General features: G+C 50.5%; 1 protein-coding gene across 3 annotated transcripts in view; it reads left to right on the forward strand.

Annotated features, from left to right (window-relative positions):
* The window catches only part of Fbln2 (fibulin 2), a 55,939-nt gene that overhangs the window by 26,635 nt on the left and 11,887 nt on the right, over positions 1 to 17,417 (forward strand). For 2 of the 3 annotated variants that reach the window (XM_028773057.1, XM_028773056.1), the window contains exons 3-9: positions 8,383 to 8,494; positions 9,797 to 9,926; positions 11,841 to 12,021; positions 13,830 to 14,039; positions 14,529 to 14,642; positions 15,215 to 15,316; positions 17,203 to 17,343. In XM_028773057.1, coding sequence (XP_028628890.1) covers positions 8,383 to 8,494; positions 9,797 to 9,926; positions 11,841 to 12,021; positions 13,830 to 14,039; positions 14,529 to 14,642; positions 15,215 to 15,316; positions 17,203 to 17,343 — 990 coding nt within the window. The remainder of the gene's footprint in view (positions 1 to 8,382; positions 8,495 to 9,796; positions 9,927 to 11,840; positions 12,022 to 13,829; positions 14,040 to 14,528; positions 14,643 to 15,214; positions 15,317 to 17,202; positions 17,344 to 17,417) is intronic. The other variant, XM_028773058.1, reaches the window with a different exon arrangement.

Here is a 17,417-nt window from a genome sequence, read left to right on the forward strand (position 1 = left end):
GGGCCAAGCCTGCTGGGGTTGTGTTTAGCTGAACACTTCCTGCCCTACCCATCTGTTTGTCATTCCAGCTGCCTCCAGATGTGCAGCTGAGTGTTCCTCCCTGCCTGCCCCTTCTTATTCTGTGCTCCACCTTCCAACTGAGTGCTCCTCCCTGCCTGTCTCTCACACTGTCTTCCCCTGACATTGCTTTGCCAATTGCATGTCCAGCCTCCTGTCCTTTCTACCTACAGTGTTGCCTGGCTGTGAGGTTCCACTAGCAAGGGCAGGCAGGTAGATTATGTCTCAGGTACTGGATTGAACGGTGGCTATGTATAGATCATTTTAAGAGGCATCCTCAGAGGTTTGCTATCTTTATACCCATTTTATAAGTGGGTCACTGAGACCTAGGGAGGTTAAAGGAACTGTCCAAGGTCCCAAGGCCAATGAAGCAGAGAAATGTGCTGACTACCCACCTGGCCTTTTGTCCTGATATTTTCTAGCCCTGTATGCCATTTTTATGAGTGCCCAGCTATATTGTGCAAGCAACTGTGCCCCTATTGTCCAGATGGAGGCTCTGGAACTATTACAGGGCACTGGCAGCGTTGGGCAGGGCAGGGCTGGTGCATAGCTGGCAGGCTGTGGCCTCTTCTCTAGCCCCTGCCCTGGGCAATGTTAGGAGTTATAAGAACATGAACAGCTTAACAGGGTGTGTGTCCCAGCAGCAGTTGCTTACTGCTGGTACATCCTTGGGGAATGGGCAAGGCTCATGCTTCACTTTCACAAAGGAATGCTAGGAGGCCCACCCTTCAGAATATACTGCATGCACAATCACTGCAGCTTTGATTTCAAGGTAGAAATAGTGTTGCCATACATAGAAGACAGTGTCACACACACACACACACACACACACACACACACACAGAGTCACCATCCTTTCTAAGTTTATGTCAACTTGACACAAGCTAGAGTCATTAGAGAGGAGGGAGTCTCAGTTGGGGAAAACGCCTGCATAAGATCTGGCTGTAGGGTTTTTTCTTTTTAGTTATTGTTGGGGGAGGGCCTGGCTCATTGTGAGTATTGCCATCCTTGGGCTGGTGGTCCTGGGAGAAAACAGGCCATGGAAAATCAAGCAGCACTCCTCCATGGCCTCTGCATCAGCTGCTACCTCCAACATGTTTGAATTCCTGTCCTGACTTCCTTTGATGATGAACAGTGATGTGGAAGTATAAGCTACCAAAGTTGGAGGATGCTTGTGTCTCTTACATGAAACCCATGCACCAAACCAGTGTGAATCCTACTTCAAACACCCGGAGATCACTGATTATTATGAGGCAGGGTGAATACTATGTGTTAATAGCTGCTATACGGCACTGTCTGGGGGAACAAGCAAAGGATGTCTGTGCATTTTTGCTCAACACAGATACAGGCCTTTTAGAAATATTCTCCTATATTGAGTTGGTTGAGTCCACAGCTGCATAGTTGGTGGCTAGGAAGACCAGCCTTTAGACACGTGCATGCTGGAAACATCTCCAGTCTTGGCTCCGTATCTTAAAACTCTAAAAAGTAGATACTCTGTCTAACCCAGTTAATTCCCTAATGCCATATAATACTCTGCTTTCTCTAATTGTTCCCCAGGTGGGCTGTAAAGCTTGTTTTATAAAGGCAATATCTAATCAAGGGTGATTAGCCAGTGTTTGGTTTACCTTGGTGGTTACATCCCTTGGGTTTGCTTTTTCTGAAACTCCCCTGAATACACACAGTACTCTCAAGTGTATTTTGATGTAGTGTAATGGAACAGGCCTTTGCCAAATCTCCTATTGGAACTTAATTTGCAGACAGCAGCACTTTGGGTCTCAGTGGACAGCTCAGGGAGATGACACCTGTGCTCTACCCAGCAGACAGAAGCCCGTGTTCCCAGGTGTTGCCTCTAGCTTGTCAGCTCTTACTCTCTCCTGGCCCATTAACGTCATTGCTCTGACTCGCCAGTGCCTTGCCTATTCTTGAGATTGTTTTGTAGAATGGGAATGATTTGCGCCTGACTCTTTTGGAGGAAGGAAACACTTTGGGTGCTATCCACGTTCCTGTATGGAGCAGTTAATTGCAGCCCCCGTTGCGATGGCAACTGGAATGTCTCGGTAGCATTTCTGCTGTGGGGGTGAATCATAGCTTGTTGATCTGCTCTGATGCTGATGGACAGTTGGGGGCTGTGCTGCTGGCAGTGTGCTTCTCTGTCTTTGGGAAGCGGGAGGTGTCCCTGAGTATTTACTGCACATTTAGGTGGGGATCGGCTGACTGGAGGGTACATGGCATTGATTGATGCGTCTCAATGCTTTTTCAGGGCACCCCAAAGTTTACATGCACCAAGTTTACACCTGTGTGCATGGCGGGTGGGTTCCCATCACTCTCATCCCCATAACTACCACCTTCTTGGTCTTAAGTGACATTCCTGAGAATGGTGTCAGAACTACCTTTCCTTGTAGCTGACCCTTTTTGTTCTCATTTGCCTGTGAGTATGTGCGGTATACCATAGGTCAGGCATCTGTCTGGCCATCTGTAAAAGTGGCAGTGTCAGGACCCTCTCCTGAGAGCCCTAAGATGGGGCCACAAGTGCAGACTCAGCACAGCACACAGTAGGACTGACTAGGTTTAAGTGAGCCTAAGGGAAGGCAGGCTCATAGCATGTGTGTGCTAACACACCTGGAAAGAACAAGGGGATGGAGACCTAGACACTGAGAAGCAAGGCTGGGTGGGCTCAGGTGGACTCACATCCCAGCGGCTCATCTGCCCCCTCCCGTGAACCTGGGGCAGAAGGCAGAGAGGAGGCCAGGACCCTTGCTGGTTTGCCTACTTTACAGGCCTCAGAAAGATGCTCAAGGATCCTGGGTGGCCCGGAAGGGCTGGCCCTGGCTTCTGCTGTAAATGCCTTCATGTCCCTCAAGTCTGGTGGGACCTACAGTGCCTTGTCATCCTCTGGGCTTTGTGCTGAGGCCACAAAGCAAACATTCGGTTCAGCAGGCCTGGGCAGAGATCCCCCACTGCTGCCCTCCTGCCAGGAGAGAAAATGCTCTACAGCATTTTCAAAGCCTGAATTCTTCAGGGCTTTCATGTCAGGGAAAGGGGACTGTCCAGGGGTCTTGGTGTCTGGCCTGGATTGTTTGGAACATCCATTGTTCTCTGATCAAAGGAGGCTAGAGTCTCCGGATCTCTGCATCTATTTACAAGGGACAGCTCTGGAATGGCTAATACCTGTGCCTGCAGAATACCGAAGGCTGGGCTTCTCCCTAAGACACCATCTGTGGCTAGGTCTTGGGTCTCCACTCAGTATATCCGTGTAATCCTTTTTAAGACAAATGTCAGTTTATATAGCTCCTGAACTCTGCCTGAAATACCTTCAGGAATGATTTCATTTCAAGCACACATACGCCTCTGGCTCCTTAACACCTTCGTACGATTGGCTGGGAGCAGCTTCATTATTTCATTGCGGATTGTTAGGCATTTCTGGAATCTTTGCTGTCACGAATACATCATGCTTCTGCGACACTCCTGCCTGGGTTCACCGTGTGTGTGTGTGTGTGTGTGTGTGTGTGTGTGTGTGAGTATATTATATTCCTGGTGGGGGAAGCGTCAGATATAAATATAAAGCACAGTTCTTTATATTGTACTGTAATACATTTTTCAAACATAACATGAAATTTATAGCTATTGAGTCTGCAGCTCAACAGCATTAAATGCAGTCATAGTGGAGTGAGAGTTCCCATCTTCCCAAGCTAGAACTGTCCCTGTTGAGCACAAGCCCCAGTCCCTGGTGCCTGCTACACTACTTTCTGTCTCTGAATTTGAGTGGAAACATGTACTGTCTACAATCTGTGCCGGGCTCCCTGCTCTATTGTCTCCAAATCTCAGGCCTGTCTTCATTATGGGATTTTCTAGTCCTGTTACCTTATCCATTCCTGTTTTTGTCTCTTCCTGTGGCCAGTGTCTTTCCTCATGTCATGCGTGTGGGATATGAGCATGTCCAATGGTAGTTGTGGCCGTCATTGAGTAGACTTGTTGAAGCATAGGGACTGTGCCTTGTAAGACACTTCTAGCATGGGCCTTTCAGTGGCCTGGGGCCCCTGGGCATCTATTTCTGTTTTTTTTTCTTTCTGATAACAAAATCTCTACAAAATGAATTTGCACAGCTTCCCTTTCAGTGGGTGGCAAGGCAAGTCTTCCACACACACTATCAATCTCCCTGCCACCCAGGAGCGTGAGAGGTGCGGGTTGGATCTGTCATACTGGCTGGCTGGGCACTGATGCTCTGGAGACCACAGCAGAGTGGTCCAAAGCTGGGACAATGATGGCCACATTACTGCTCAGCAGGAGGTGAGGGACCTCAGTCATCTTTGGGAAGAATAGGGTGGCCCACCCAACCCAGAGGAAGCCGAAGAGCAGATGGGCATCACTCAATGGACAGTGGCCCAGTCTTCCACCCAGGTATTGATTCTGTTCCAGTGGTAGTTTAGTTCATTCAGAAAGGTACAATGCATCACACTATGTGTGCTGAAGGACAAGGGCGGCCTCTATACTGCACATACAGGCATCATGGGCTTGTGTGAACTTTGAACTATGATGGATGCTGAGATCCTGAATGCTCCTCCTAGAAGCAGAATTTGTGATGTTCCAGTCAGTGCTGGACCCTGTGCTGCCCACTAAAGACCTGAGGGGACTCAGGCCCATTCTTGGACACAAGACCTTCCAAAGATTGTGTTGGCATAAGTGTGTCACATGGCAGGGATATCATGGTCCAGTGTGTGTGTGTGTGTGTGAGTGTGTATAGCTAGAAGCAGGAGCTGATTGGCCTGTCCAGAGGCAAGTGGGTGCTGGCCAGATGGAGGGGCAGGAAAGGCATATTGGTTGGCTTTTTTAGGCCTGATGAATGGACATTCCCCAGGTGGACAGGGAAGAGAAGGATGCTTCTAGCACAGACCATCACCAATCTAGGCAGCAGTAAGCAGAGGCCCAAGTTACTAGGTAGAGGAGCAAGAACGGCTTTGAAGACATTTATTGTCATACCTGGGAGTGGTACTTTGTCCTATAATGGCTTTTTATGCAACTCCAAGGCACCCCAAAATGACTCAGAGCTACCCAATGCCAGTGCAGTATGAGAAGGGCTAAGTGAGGTGATATGGTAGAGTTAGGGTGCACAGAAGTCAGGAAGACCCTCTCTGAGGAAAAGTGATCCCTAAAAAGGGGAAAGGAGTTAGGCTGGTTGTGAGTAGAGGTGGGAAAAGGCAGGGTGAGGGGTGGAAGATTCTGGGCAGACAGCATAGCAAGTGCAATTGTCCTGGGTAGAGATGAGCCTGGAACACTAAGGAATGAGTGAGGAGAGAGAGAGAGAGAGAGAGAGAGAGAGAGAGAGAGAGAGAGAGAGGCACAGAGAAGGGACAAGTGGGGAAGGAGGAGGCAGAAACATTTTGTGGAGCTGCACAGGCACTGAGGAGTCCTTGTCTGATTCCTGTGTGTGGACAGTCACCTGGGTGCCACCCTGGAAGTGACTGGGGGACAGATGGAGCAGAGGGTCAGGAGTTGAGGAGACACATGGGTGTGATTTGGAGGTGGCCCTGGGAGGTATGTCCTCAGAACATCCAGGGAGGGACTTCACTGGCACAAGAAGCAGCTTAGGGATAAGAAGGAGACAAACACCTCAGCTTTGGGAAGCCAGGGGCAACCTGAAGCAAGTGTGCTGCTGGAGGAGGGGGGTGTGAATTCCTGTGACCAAGTTAGGTAAAACTGCAGGAGTGGCCAAGGCAAGGTGATACAGGACGCCCAGAGATTGGAGCATATCACTACGGTCAGAGTGTGAGGAGGATGTTCACTCCACAGGCCAGAAGTCAGAGGTCAGGAAATCACCAGAGAGAGGGGCTGGGGTGTCTGGGGTCAGGATGCAGGCAGGCCTTTAGAGTTGCTTCAGGAGCACCTTGGGAGTTGTGAGGTAGACCTTGCCTCCCACATCTTGGATGTTGACTCCACATTAGACCCAGTCCCCCTCATGTTCCCAGTAGGTTGACCATCTAGCGTGAGGTCACAGCTCCAGATGCCTTTGAGGTGAGAGAGCTAGGGTGGGAGAAGCCAGGGAATAGTGGAAGTCTACCAAGTGCAGGCTGAAATCTGGCCTGAGATCAAGAGACTAGAAGACCACTGAGTCCACGTGAAGGCGGCACCTTGGCCTGCTGGAGGCTTGGTTCGAGTGAGCTCGCTCAGATGGGCTGGACCAAGTTGCCTGTGCCTGGAGAGGGGAAGGGAAGAGGGAAAGTGAGGCTGGGCTGTTTAATCCTCCACTTCCTCTTGGGCAGAGGGAATAACAGCAGTTGGAGTGTTTGGCCTTGTGCCTGGGTTGTTACTGGTGCTCAGCACATTGGGGCTGTCATTGTTATCTCTTAGGGCATCTATCATATATTGCCTGGCCAGGACCCCAGGATCTGGCGCAATCTGGTAATCCCATAAGGCTTTCTTAGAAAAGCCTTAGGGAGGGAAGATTCCAGCCTATAAAAGGAAAATAAAGTGTTAGGGTTTAGATATGAAATGTCCCATAGGCTCATTATGTCTTAAAGCCTGGGTCCTCAGCCAACGAAGCATTTATGCATCTCGGCCACATCCATATCACCCTCCTCCTCCTCCTCTTCCTCCTCCTCCTCTTCCTCTTCCTCCTCCTCTTCTTCCTCCTCCTCTTCCTTCCCATCCCTCTCCTCTTCTTCTTCCTCCTCTTCTTCCTCTTCCTCCTCCTTCTTTTGGTGACAGGTTTTCTTTATGGAGTTCAGGCTCAAATTTGTAATCTTCCTGCCTTAGCTTCCAGAGGGCTAGTTTTTATAGGTATGTACCTCCATGCTTGGCTTGTGTACTTTTAGATACTAAGTCATTTTTGTAAATGGAGGCTGAGTGAGGTGAGTGATAGGGTTGGGGTACACAGGTGCCATGGAGATCTTCTCTGAGGAGATGTGATCCCTGAAAAGGGAAAAGGAAGAAACTTGCCTGATTGAGAGCCATAATTCTGCCTCTTTGTGTTTAAGACTTCGTTTTGAGATGAGTCCCACCGGATTGCCAATGCTGGTCTTGAACTACAATCCTGCTGCATGGCCTTCTGAGTAGTGGATTACAGGCTGTTTCCACCTGGCCTTGCTATTTGTGTGAATTTGAGAATCACCTTGACAAATCCCATAAGCAGACTGCGTGTTCGATTATAATTGTATTTAAAGTTGTACCTCACATACAGGAGAGTTTGCATCTTGAGTGCATTGCCCCTCTTCTCAAGTATGCATACATGGTATGTGTTTCAAAAAAAAAAAGTGGTTCAAAGCACTTGCTGCTCTAGCAGAGAACCCAGGTTCATTCCCAGCATCCACATAGCAGCTCAAAATTACCAGTAACTATAGTTCCAGGGGATCTGATGCCATTTTGTGGGCTTCTTGGGTTCTGTACTCATGTGGTGTGCGTACATACATTCAAGCAAAGTAACATATAAAATAAATCTAAAAAGAAGAAGGAGGAGGAGAAGGAGGAGGAGGAAGAAGAAAGAGAGAGAGAATGCTTACTGCTGGTTTACTTCTGGATTTCTTTTTAAAATGGCATATTTTTCTACTAATTTTTCTATTACTGTGTTAAGAAGAACCACTATTTGAATACACCAATTTTGGTTTTAGTCATTGTGTTATAATAATTGTTATTAGTATTCATTTTTATTAATTAGATTTCATCATTACAACCAAATCTCTGAGAAAAACAACTTAAGATAATTCCTAATGCAATCCCACAAGACCCCTGAGGCTCTTTTCTGTCTCCTGTCCCATCTGGGCTCCTTGGATCAGAAGAACAAAACTCAAGGCTTCTTGTGTCTGCAATGGTTTATTTAGGGACATGTCTTGACAAAAACAGTCTGGGGGTTAGGGAAGGGGCTAGACAATCACATGTCAGCTGTTGCCTCTGCAGTCTGGTCCTGTGGGCTCTGGAGTGAGCACCCCCCACACACCCTCATCACATACACACACACACACACACACTCATCACACACCCATCACACACACCCATCACACATCCACACACCCATCACACACCCACACATCATACACCCACACACCCACACACCCATCACACACCCCCATCACACACACACACACACACCCATCACACACACACACACACACACACCCCTACATGCTTTTGGAGCCAGTCATTGGCTACCCATTGCTCTACACACCCTGCCAGAGGACCAGCGCTCCCTAGTGCTTCCTTACAAGGGAAGGACTGGAAGTGCAGGTCAGGGATGGGTGGGGACTGGGGTAAGAGGTTCCCCTGCACAAAGCCTGCAGTATGTACCACACTTGGTGGCCCTGAAACCCAGCCACAGCTCCTCATTGCAACCCACAGGCTCCACCAAGGACCTGATGGAGACATGTTGTGCTGCGGGCCAGCAGTGGGCCATCGACAATGATGAATGCCAGGAGCTCCCCGAGAATGGCGCCCAGAGTGACGTCTGCAAGTAAGTGGCCTGGGGTAGGCAGAACTGTTCTTGCCTTCCCTGGACCCCAGATATATGAGGGTGACAGTGAGCCATTTGGCCAAGTGGATGTTGGAGACTGACCAGTCCTGAGTGTCAGCTGACCACATGGATCTGTAGCCAGCTTGGTGAGTAAATGGTGTGCTATTTAGAGCAAGTTCAAAGGACCATCATCACATTGGGGCTCCGGGCTTCCTACTCACAGCAGCTTCCCTCCCTCAGATCAGCCACCTGAACGCCCTGGAGCCACCTCTGCGGTGGCTCAGACACCTGTGCTCTGCTTCCCTTCCCAGGATTGCTCCTCTGTTATCTTCCTTTCTCAACGTTCATGGCCTACTCATGAAGTTCGGAGAGGCAATGTGATTCATCTGGAGCTGCACAGCTCACCAGTATGGCCAGAATTAGAATGCATATTTTTTAATGTTCACCATGTTCTGTCCTTGCTCATTCTCCTCCTCCTCCCTGCCCCTGCCCCTTCTTCTTCCACTTTTTCCTCTTCCTGTCTTCTTTTTCTTCCTTCTCTTCCTCCTCCCTTCTCCCTCCTCATCTTCCCCTTTCTCCTCTTTCCTTTTCTTCTTTTTCTTCTTCTTTTCTCCTCTTCCTCCTCCTTCTCTTCCTCTTCCTTCTCCTCTTCCTCCTCTTCCATTTCTGAGATGAGGCCTCACTATATAGCCCTGCTGACCTGAAAACTCTCTATGCAGATGAGGCTGGCCTCAGACTCACAGAGATCGGCCTGCCTTTGCCTCCCACGTGCTGGGGTTAAAGGCATGCACTACCATGCCTGGCCTTCTTTAGAGAACTAAACCTGTCCCCTCTCTTTCCTTTTTGCCACTCCTGTTTGAGGTTACCAAATGAATGACTAGAGCATGCACATTAATCAGACACCGAAAGTTTTGAGCTTTGCAGCTGTTGTAAATTCTTACATCCCTCTTGAGATGGAGCTCACCACCACACGGACCACAACTCCATCACTGGACAGCTGACCCCTGCACATGTCCTTCCCAAGTAGTGCTGAGTCCTGCCTCTCATGGCCCATGCTTGGCTGGCTCACCAGCCACCTCTTTTGACAGATTATCCACATGGAGAGGGGCAGGAGGTGACCAAGAACCCAGGCACTACTCTCCCCAGCAGATCTACTCCATCCTTCCTGAGGATGAGTCTCTCTAACTTTCTGAGGATTGGTAGTGAAACTCTGATGCTAATATCTTCCTCCAGAGGTCAAGGACTGTCACCCTCCTTGAGAGGGACCCGCCAATTAGGGACTGAGGTATTCCCCTGTTTCAGGATAGCCCAGAGGCAATGCTGCATCTCCTACTTGAAAGAGAAGAGCTGCGTCGCCGGAGTCATGGGGGCCAAGGAGGGTGAGACCTGTGGAGCCGAGGACAATGATACCTGTGGTGTCTCCCTGTACAAGGCAAGTCCTACTGGCTGCAATCATGGCTGAGATGTGTGACACCGCATCCTGGGGTGGGGATGGGGACAGACTCACCACCTGCCCAGAAAATGTTAACAGTCATGGCGTTGGTCAAATCCACAAAGTATGTATTGAACCCCATCCATGACCCAGATGACATCTTGCTCTCTCTGAGGCAGAGTAGGCTGAGAGTGGTAGATGTGGTGTGCCTGAGGTAGTGAAAAGGTCTGTGGGCGGAAGCTGTGCTGGAGCGCACATCGGTTCTAGGAGCAGTGTGGTGGCCAGCGATGGAAAGTCCTAAGATGCTGGAAGTGTTTGCATGTGCATGCTGGAGGCTAGGGGCTGGGGGCTGGAGACTGGAGGCAGGCAGAACCAAGCTGCATCAGGAGCAATGAAGAGAGCAGGAGGAAGAGAAGAAGGCCTGGTATTAGGAGAGGATCTTGCTGCAGGCAGATGTAGAGTCTTTCTGTGGTTACCTTTATCCCAAGTCCAGACCTCTTCTCTCAGCTTCAGTTTCCCCAGGCATAAAACATGGGCAAGAAATTCCCTATGCTGGCCCAGTGCCCGCACCTGGAGCTTGTGTTCATGTGGTTTGGGGCAGTGGGTATTTAAAGCATCAGGTGAAGGGTGTCACTGTAGCTGTGCCTGTGGCTGGCTTGTTCTACTGCGCCTGTGTAGCTGTCATTGGCTGGTGGCTTCTCAGGAGTCAGGTAGCCCCGCTGAACTGTCTCTGTTCCCTGCAGTCTCTCCTACAATGGGCTGGCTGAGCCTGGTTCAGATGGGCCCTAGGAAAGAGATTGAAAGCATACGAGTCTCTCAGCTTTCCTCACTCTGACGACATGCCAGAGATAACCCCTTTTGTGAGTAAAAGGTTTTGGTTCCATTTGCTCACTTGGCCCTGTTGCCTTTTGGCATGTGATCAAGTGTCACGGCATGAAATGGTATGCATAGGGGAGCCAGTTTCTCATATAAGACAGAAGAGACCAATGTCCCCAAGTCCCCTTCAAGGGTATGTCCTCAGTGACCCAGGATCTGCTATTAGACCCGCCCTGAGGTCTGGAGTAGGCATATGCTAAACTAAAGCTATAGTGACATATAAGACCTTTAGAAGCCTGGACTCAAATGAACACATGATCACTTCTGTCTCACCCTAGTGACCAAAGCAAGTCATTGTACACCTCAAGTCAAAGCTGCATGTTCACTTCTGAGTCTCTGAGCTGTTCGGCTCCAGAGTGTGGAGGCTGGGGAGGCTGGGGAGGCTGGTCAGCTGGGCTTTTGCTGCACCAGTCCACTGCCATAGTTTGACAATGGAAACCAGATTTCCCATGGCAGTTGGTAGTCTGGACTAGGTAGGCCTGCATGTCCTTAGGGACTCAACCTCTGGTTTTTTTTTTTTTTTTTTGAATATGTGTAGTATTAACTTCAGGTCCCTTCATAACCTGATGTGACACCAGGAGCTCCAACACATATACTCTAAGGAAGATGAACAGGGAGAGCAAGATAGGTACACTTCCAAGTAGATCCTCTCCTGAATATTTTATGAAGTCACCCAGTCTGGAAGGGCATTTGGGAAATGCTGTCTTTTTGCTGAGCTGAAAGGATTAGTGTCTGCTTCTGAGGGTAGGGCATGGTGAGCATGCCTGGTCTTCATTTGTAGTTCTTTCCAAGGGACGTTTATTCATTCATTAAAGAAAATTAACATTAGTCCTACTCTTCTCCAGACTTGGGATGCAGGGGTGGGCCACCTTCCACCCTGGGAGAGCACAAAGGCAGACAGAGGAACCAGACAACATTAATTCACTACAGAGCCTGCCCCAGGCTGTGCCCACGGACCCTGAATGAATCATAGGCACATAGACTGTGGGAAGCCAGGCACACTCTGAGGGCCTGGTCTTGATGATCTGTCTCCCTCAGCAATGCTGTGACTGCTGTGGCCTGGGACTCCAAGTACGGGCCGAGGGCCAGTCGTGTGAGTCCAACCCCAACCTGGGCTATCCCTGCAACCATGTCATGCTCTCCTGCTGTGAAGGTGAAGAGCCCCTCATAGTGCCTGAGGTCCGTCGACCACCAGAGCCTGAGGCCACTCCTCGCAGAGGTGGGTGCTGTTCTCCCAGGTGGAGGCAGTTGAAAGAGGACAGATGGGCTTCTAGGGTGGTTGGGCTGGGTAGCCTCAGACCACAGTGGGGACCCTGATCCGTTACTGTATGTGATTTGAGGTTTGAGCTCTGCTCTATAGAGTTCTGCAGCTGCTGACTGGACTCTAATCCTGTTTGTGCTGGCCTGGAAGTCCCACAGTTCTCTGTCCCATTCACCAATCACCAGTGACCATCTGCCCTTCTACCCTCCCTTCACCACCCTGGCTGCTCTGACCATCTCCACACCCTTCCTCTGTTTCCTGAGCTGGTCACCATGTTCTGCTTATATCATTCTCCATCTGGTTATCTGTCCATCAGGCCATTATCTATCTACCATTCTTCCACCCATCTATCCATCTACCCATTCATCTATCTATTCATTCATCCATCCACCCACCTACCTATCCATATATCTATCCATCCATCCATCCATCCATCCATCCATCCATCCACCTACCTACCCATTCATCCATCCATCCACCCATCCATCCACCTACCTACCCATTTATCCATCTATCTATCCATCCATCCATCCATCCAAACACCTTCATCCATCCGCATGCCTATCTGTCCATCTATTCATTGTTCCACTACTTCATTCATCTCCAAATCCATCCGTCATTCACCTCCACTCATTCATCACTAAGTCACCTCCCCTACTCATTCACTATTTTTCTCCTCTCCACCCACACACCTATCTACCAGTTCGCCCAAGAAGCTGGTTGAAGACAATAATTTATGAAGAACAAGTTATTACCCAGAGAGTGGTTTAAGGTAGAGTTCAGGAGGAAACCCAGCATCAGAGGTCAAAACAAGGCATGGGGATGGGGTGGGGCACCAGGTGGATCACATGGCTGGGCAAGGTCCATCCATCCCCTTACTTAACCACCTACAGTAACATTGTGTCTTTTCATTTGTAGAATTTCTGAGTGGCTTAAGTATGGTAGCTGCAAGTGCTGGGAGCAAATTGTTCTGCTTCAAGACCTATTTGAAATAGCCTCAGGCATATCCTCCTCTTTCTTTTCTGCTGGGAAGTTGGTCAGAAGGCCATACAAATGACAGTGAGCTGGGCTTGGCATGGAAGTACATGCTGGTGGGCTCCAGGATCCCTTTGTCTTTGGCCCTGGGCCTTGCCTCTGTCTGCTCACAGTTCCAGATCCTCAGGACAGAGCTGTGATCACCAGGCTAGGGCTCCTCAGGATGGGTGCCCCACCTTCCCTATGACACGCCCTGGGATGATGTAGTTTCATGCCGATATTCTGTTTCTTGTTGCATCTGGCCAGTGCAGAGCAGCCCTGTCACCCACTCACCAGCTGCCCAATGGGGAGTAGACAGTGCATCCCAGGGCCTGGAGACCTAAAGAGACCTACTGATGACACAGCTAAGGACATTGCAGTCAGACATCACATCCTCATTTGTCTCAACCTGGGCTAGCACTCTTTCTATGGCTCCAGTTTAGCACTTTAGAAAGAACCCGTTAGGCACGGCCCTATCCTATTGAAGGGGACGCAGGTGATGAAGACTCAGACTCATTCATTCATCTATCCCACCACTCTACCTTCCTACCATCTGTCCATCCATCCATTCATCTACCCCACTCCTGTCCACCTCCCCACCCATCTAGCCATCCATCCATTCCTCCTCCTCTCCCTCCTTTACTTCTCCATCCTTATCATCTTTTGAGCCCCCACTGCTTTCCTGGATCCTGTGGGCTCAGCCATTCATCGGCCATGTTGGCTATGTTCCAAGTGCTGACCAACCACCCCAGTTTCAGAGACAGAGATGGGAAACCGGGAGGCCCTGTCACTGGGCACAGAGGCTGAACTGCCAAATAGCCTGCCGGGAGATGACCAGGATGAGTGCCTGTTGCTCCCTGGGGAGCTTTGCCAGCATCTTTGCATCAACACTGTCGGCTCCTACCGCTGCGCCTGCTTCCCTGGATTCCAGCTGCAGGGTGATGGCCGCACCTGCCGCCCAGGTAAGCTGTATACAGCCCAGGGACAGGCTTGTCCTGCCAATGGAGGGTAGCCTTCCTAGGCTACCTCTCTTCCTGCTGCCCCTGTGTTGATGCTGACAGAAGCCAGAGAGGGCTCCTAGTCTTGGGAATTCTGAAGACTGCCTGGAGCTCCCTCTGAAGATAGGCCTGGAGCAGGCTTAGGCTTCAGAGACCCTCAGCAGGCCTAGCTGTGTCCCCAGCACCAGGGCTTTCTCCATGCCAGTTGTATGAGTGGAGCTGTTTTCTAGTCTAGACACCCCCTATTTCTTCCTTCACTCTTTTGCCTTTTCCTAGTAGCTGTGAGATAGCTCTTGCCCAAGGTGTGTATGTACCCTGAGCCTCAGTATTTTCCCCTGTGAATGAGCAAAAGGAGTTTCAATGAGGTCATCAGTCAGTGCCTGGTGTGGTGAGTGTCCAAGCCCTGGCAGAAGATGTGAGCCTGCCCCCTGCCGTATGCTCTACCTACAATAGATGGAGGTGCCCCACAGTTGGACACTGCACGAGAGTCTGCACCGAGGTCTGAGTCTGCCCAGGTATCTCCCAACACCATCCCTCTGCCAGTGCCACAGCCCAACACCTGCAAAGGTGAGTGGAAAGATGGCTCTTCTGCAGGGCCTGAGCTGCAGGGGTCTGGGCCGTGTGGGGTGGTAGGCTCTGGGGCTTGGTGTGTGCAGGTTGGGCTAGGCTATCTGGTGCCTCTGCTTTGTGAAAGGGCCTGTCTGGTGATGACAGAGGAGGAGAAGGGAGGGGAGAAGGAGGAGACATCAGGGGATTCTGGGTCTCTATGTGACCCTGGTCAAGGAGGATCACCTGCTCTGTCTCATTCCTGTAAAGGCAAGTCTTCCTTCAGGAATGCTGGGAAGCCTTCCCTTCCTGCCTTCTGCTTTTGTCCTTCAGTGACCTCACTGGCACTCAAGGGATTGTGTCATCTGAGTGGTGTGTGGGAGGAACCCAAAATATTATCCCCTGTGTCAGCTGGGACTGGAACCATTTCCTGGGGACCTTATGAAAAGGCACAGGCTTGGGGCTCTCACCTTTTCACACCTCTGCCTCTCTGGGCCTGCAGTGGAAACCCCAATCCATACCTCAGAGCTGGGGGATGAGCAATGTGGCCAGGGCCAAGGCCTGCGTATTCTGACTCGGGACTTTTTCCTCAGACAACGGGCCGTGCCGGCAGGTGTGTCGTGTTGTTGGAGACACAGCCATGTGCTCCTGCTTCCCTGGGTATGCCATCATGGCAGATGGTGTGTCCTGTGAAGGTGAGTACTTTGGAGTTACCCTCTAAGCTTTGCAGGTCTGGTTAGCCTGTAGTGAGAGCCTAGGGTAGGGGAGACCAGGACTTCAAACTCACCCTGACCATGAGGTTCAGCTGTTGTGACAGAGAACCCCAGCAGGACAGTGTAGGTGGTTCCCTCTGTTGTCACTGAGCCCTTGGTATTGGCCATCTATGCTGCCCCAGAGCTCTGGGCTCCTGTCTGGCTGCCCTGTTGCTTTCTAAGGACTGAATGGTTCTTGGAGCTGAACTTGTACCCACATTGCCTGAAGGCCCATTGGACACAGATTCCTGGGAATTCTGCTGGACACCCAGACAACCTGATTAGGGGTCTGGATAATCTTTGAACTTGTGTTCTAATCAGGACTCGTGCCAGATATGGACCATTCTCAACTCACTGCTCCCTGAGGGCTGGTGTAGTAAAAAGGCTGAACTTGCTTTGTGATCTCTGAGTTCATCCATGCTCCAGCCCGAGGTGGAGAAAGAGAGAACGGAGTGATGTGTCAGTGTGTCAGGGGCAGCATCCAGAAATGACCTTGCCTCCCCACTCCCATCCCACATCCCTGCAGTGGGGAGAAGAGCCTCAGTCATGGAGGGGACATTGGTGACAGTGAGCTTCCTCTGCTGTTCACAAGTACATGAAGAGTGATGGTCACAAAGCCCATCCCCTTTACCCCAGCGACCAGCATAGGTGAGGGTATGTCTCAGTGGGGCCACCATGGATTAGGACCTCTCAGTACACAGGGTACAATGGGAACAGTGGTTCTGGCTCCTACTGGTTGGCTTTCTCAGTGAGTTTTGTTTGAACTAGCTTGGGGGTCCTAGGACCTTACCCCTCCTGTCTTGGCAGAAGCAGGATAGAGAGCCACGTCCAGAATATGTATGGTTCAGGCTCAGAAGACACGGTCTGTATATCTGTGTATAATGTTCAAGTCTGTCTAAAAGGATGCCCGCATTCTTCTCTGAAGCTCAGATCCCAAGTCCAATCACTCCAGAGACCCTGTATGTGAGTGACACCCTCCAGTGAGTCCAGAAAAGGCAGCTAAAGCACATAGCTTGGAGACAACTGACTGGCCTTCTCTTTGATGGTGGAGACAACAGGCCCAGGGAAGTCGTCTGTGTTCTCTGGGATCTGATTCACCCCAGGGCTCTGGAGACTGAGAAAAGTATCTTGGTTCAGACGTCCTCATCTCTCATCCCTCTCAGTGACCTGCTGCCCAAGGCCCAGTGTTCTGCCCCTGCTGGCCACCCATGGAGCACCCCAGAGGGAAGAGTAGAAGGGTACAAGGCAGAGGTTGCAAAGGCACACCTGTGAGGGAATATACAGCTCCCATACAGCCTCCTGTGCCTCCCTTTGTTCTCAGGAATAATCACAGGAGTTCCCAGCTGGGACAGCATGAGGATTTTAAACATATTTGCAGATTTGAGTTTCTAGAGAAACTTCATAAAGCTTCTCACGGAGGCCTTTTGCATAGCCCTTAGCCTGGCAGCCTCAGGAGACCTCCATCCCCTTCTGTGAATGCTACTGGCCTAGACATCAGAGCCCTTGAAATTTCAGACCCTTCTGTTGTGATTTCCTTGGTTGCTGCAGACTTGGGCATTACAGAGATGGGTTGGGGCAGCTTGCTGTCCGTGGTTTTACTGTGGGCTGGCTGCCTGCCCTCTCTGAGCCTCTTTCCATCTGCCCTCACTGGGCAGCAGGGCAGCTCTAACATCTTTGAGTTTCACAAACTCAACTTGGGTCCAAGGTTCAGCTGTCCCCTGACAGGTGCACACAGGTTCTTTATCTCTCCCTGGACGCCCCTGGCAGCCGCGCCTCAAAGATGCACCTCTCTAACAGCCTTCTGTTTTTCCTTCCGTGGCTGTCATTAGACCAAGACGAGTGTTTGATGGGCACTCACGATTGTAGCTGGAAACAGTTCTGTGTGAACACCTTGGGATCCTTCTACTGTGTCAACCACACAGTGTTGTGTGCAGAGGGCTATATCCTCAACGCACATAGGAAGTGTGTGGGTAAGCTGGAGCCCCTGTCTGCCACCCACGTCACGGCTGTCTTGCTCTGCTCCACGCCAACCCACCACATAGTG

The sequence above is a fragment of the Grammomys surdaster genome, unplaced genomic scaffold, assembly GCF_004785775.1.
Source record: "Grammomys surdaster isolate TR1022 unplaced genomic scaffold, NIH_TR_1.0 220, whole genome shotgun sequence".
Classification (NCBI taxonomy): Eukaryota; Metazoa; Chordata; class Mammalia; order Rodentia; family Muridae; genus Grammomys; species Grammomys surdaster.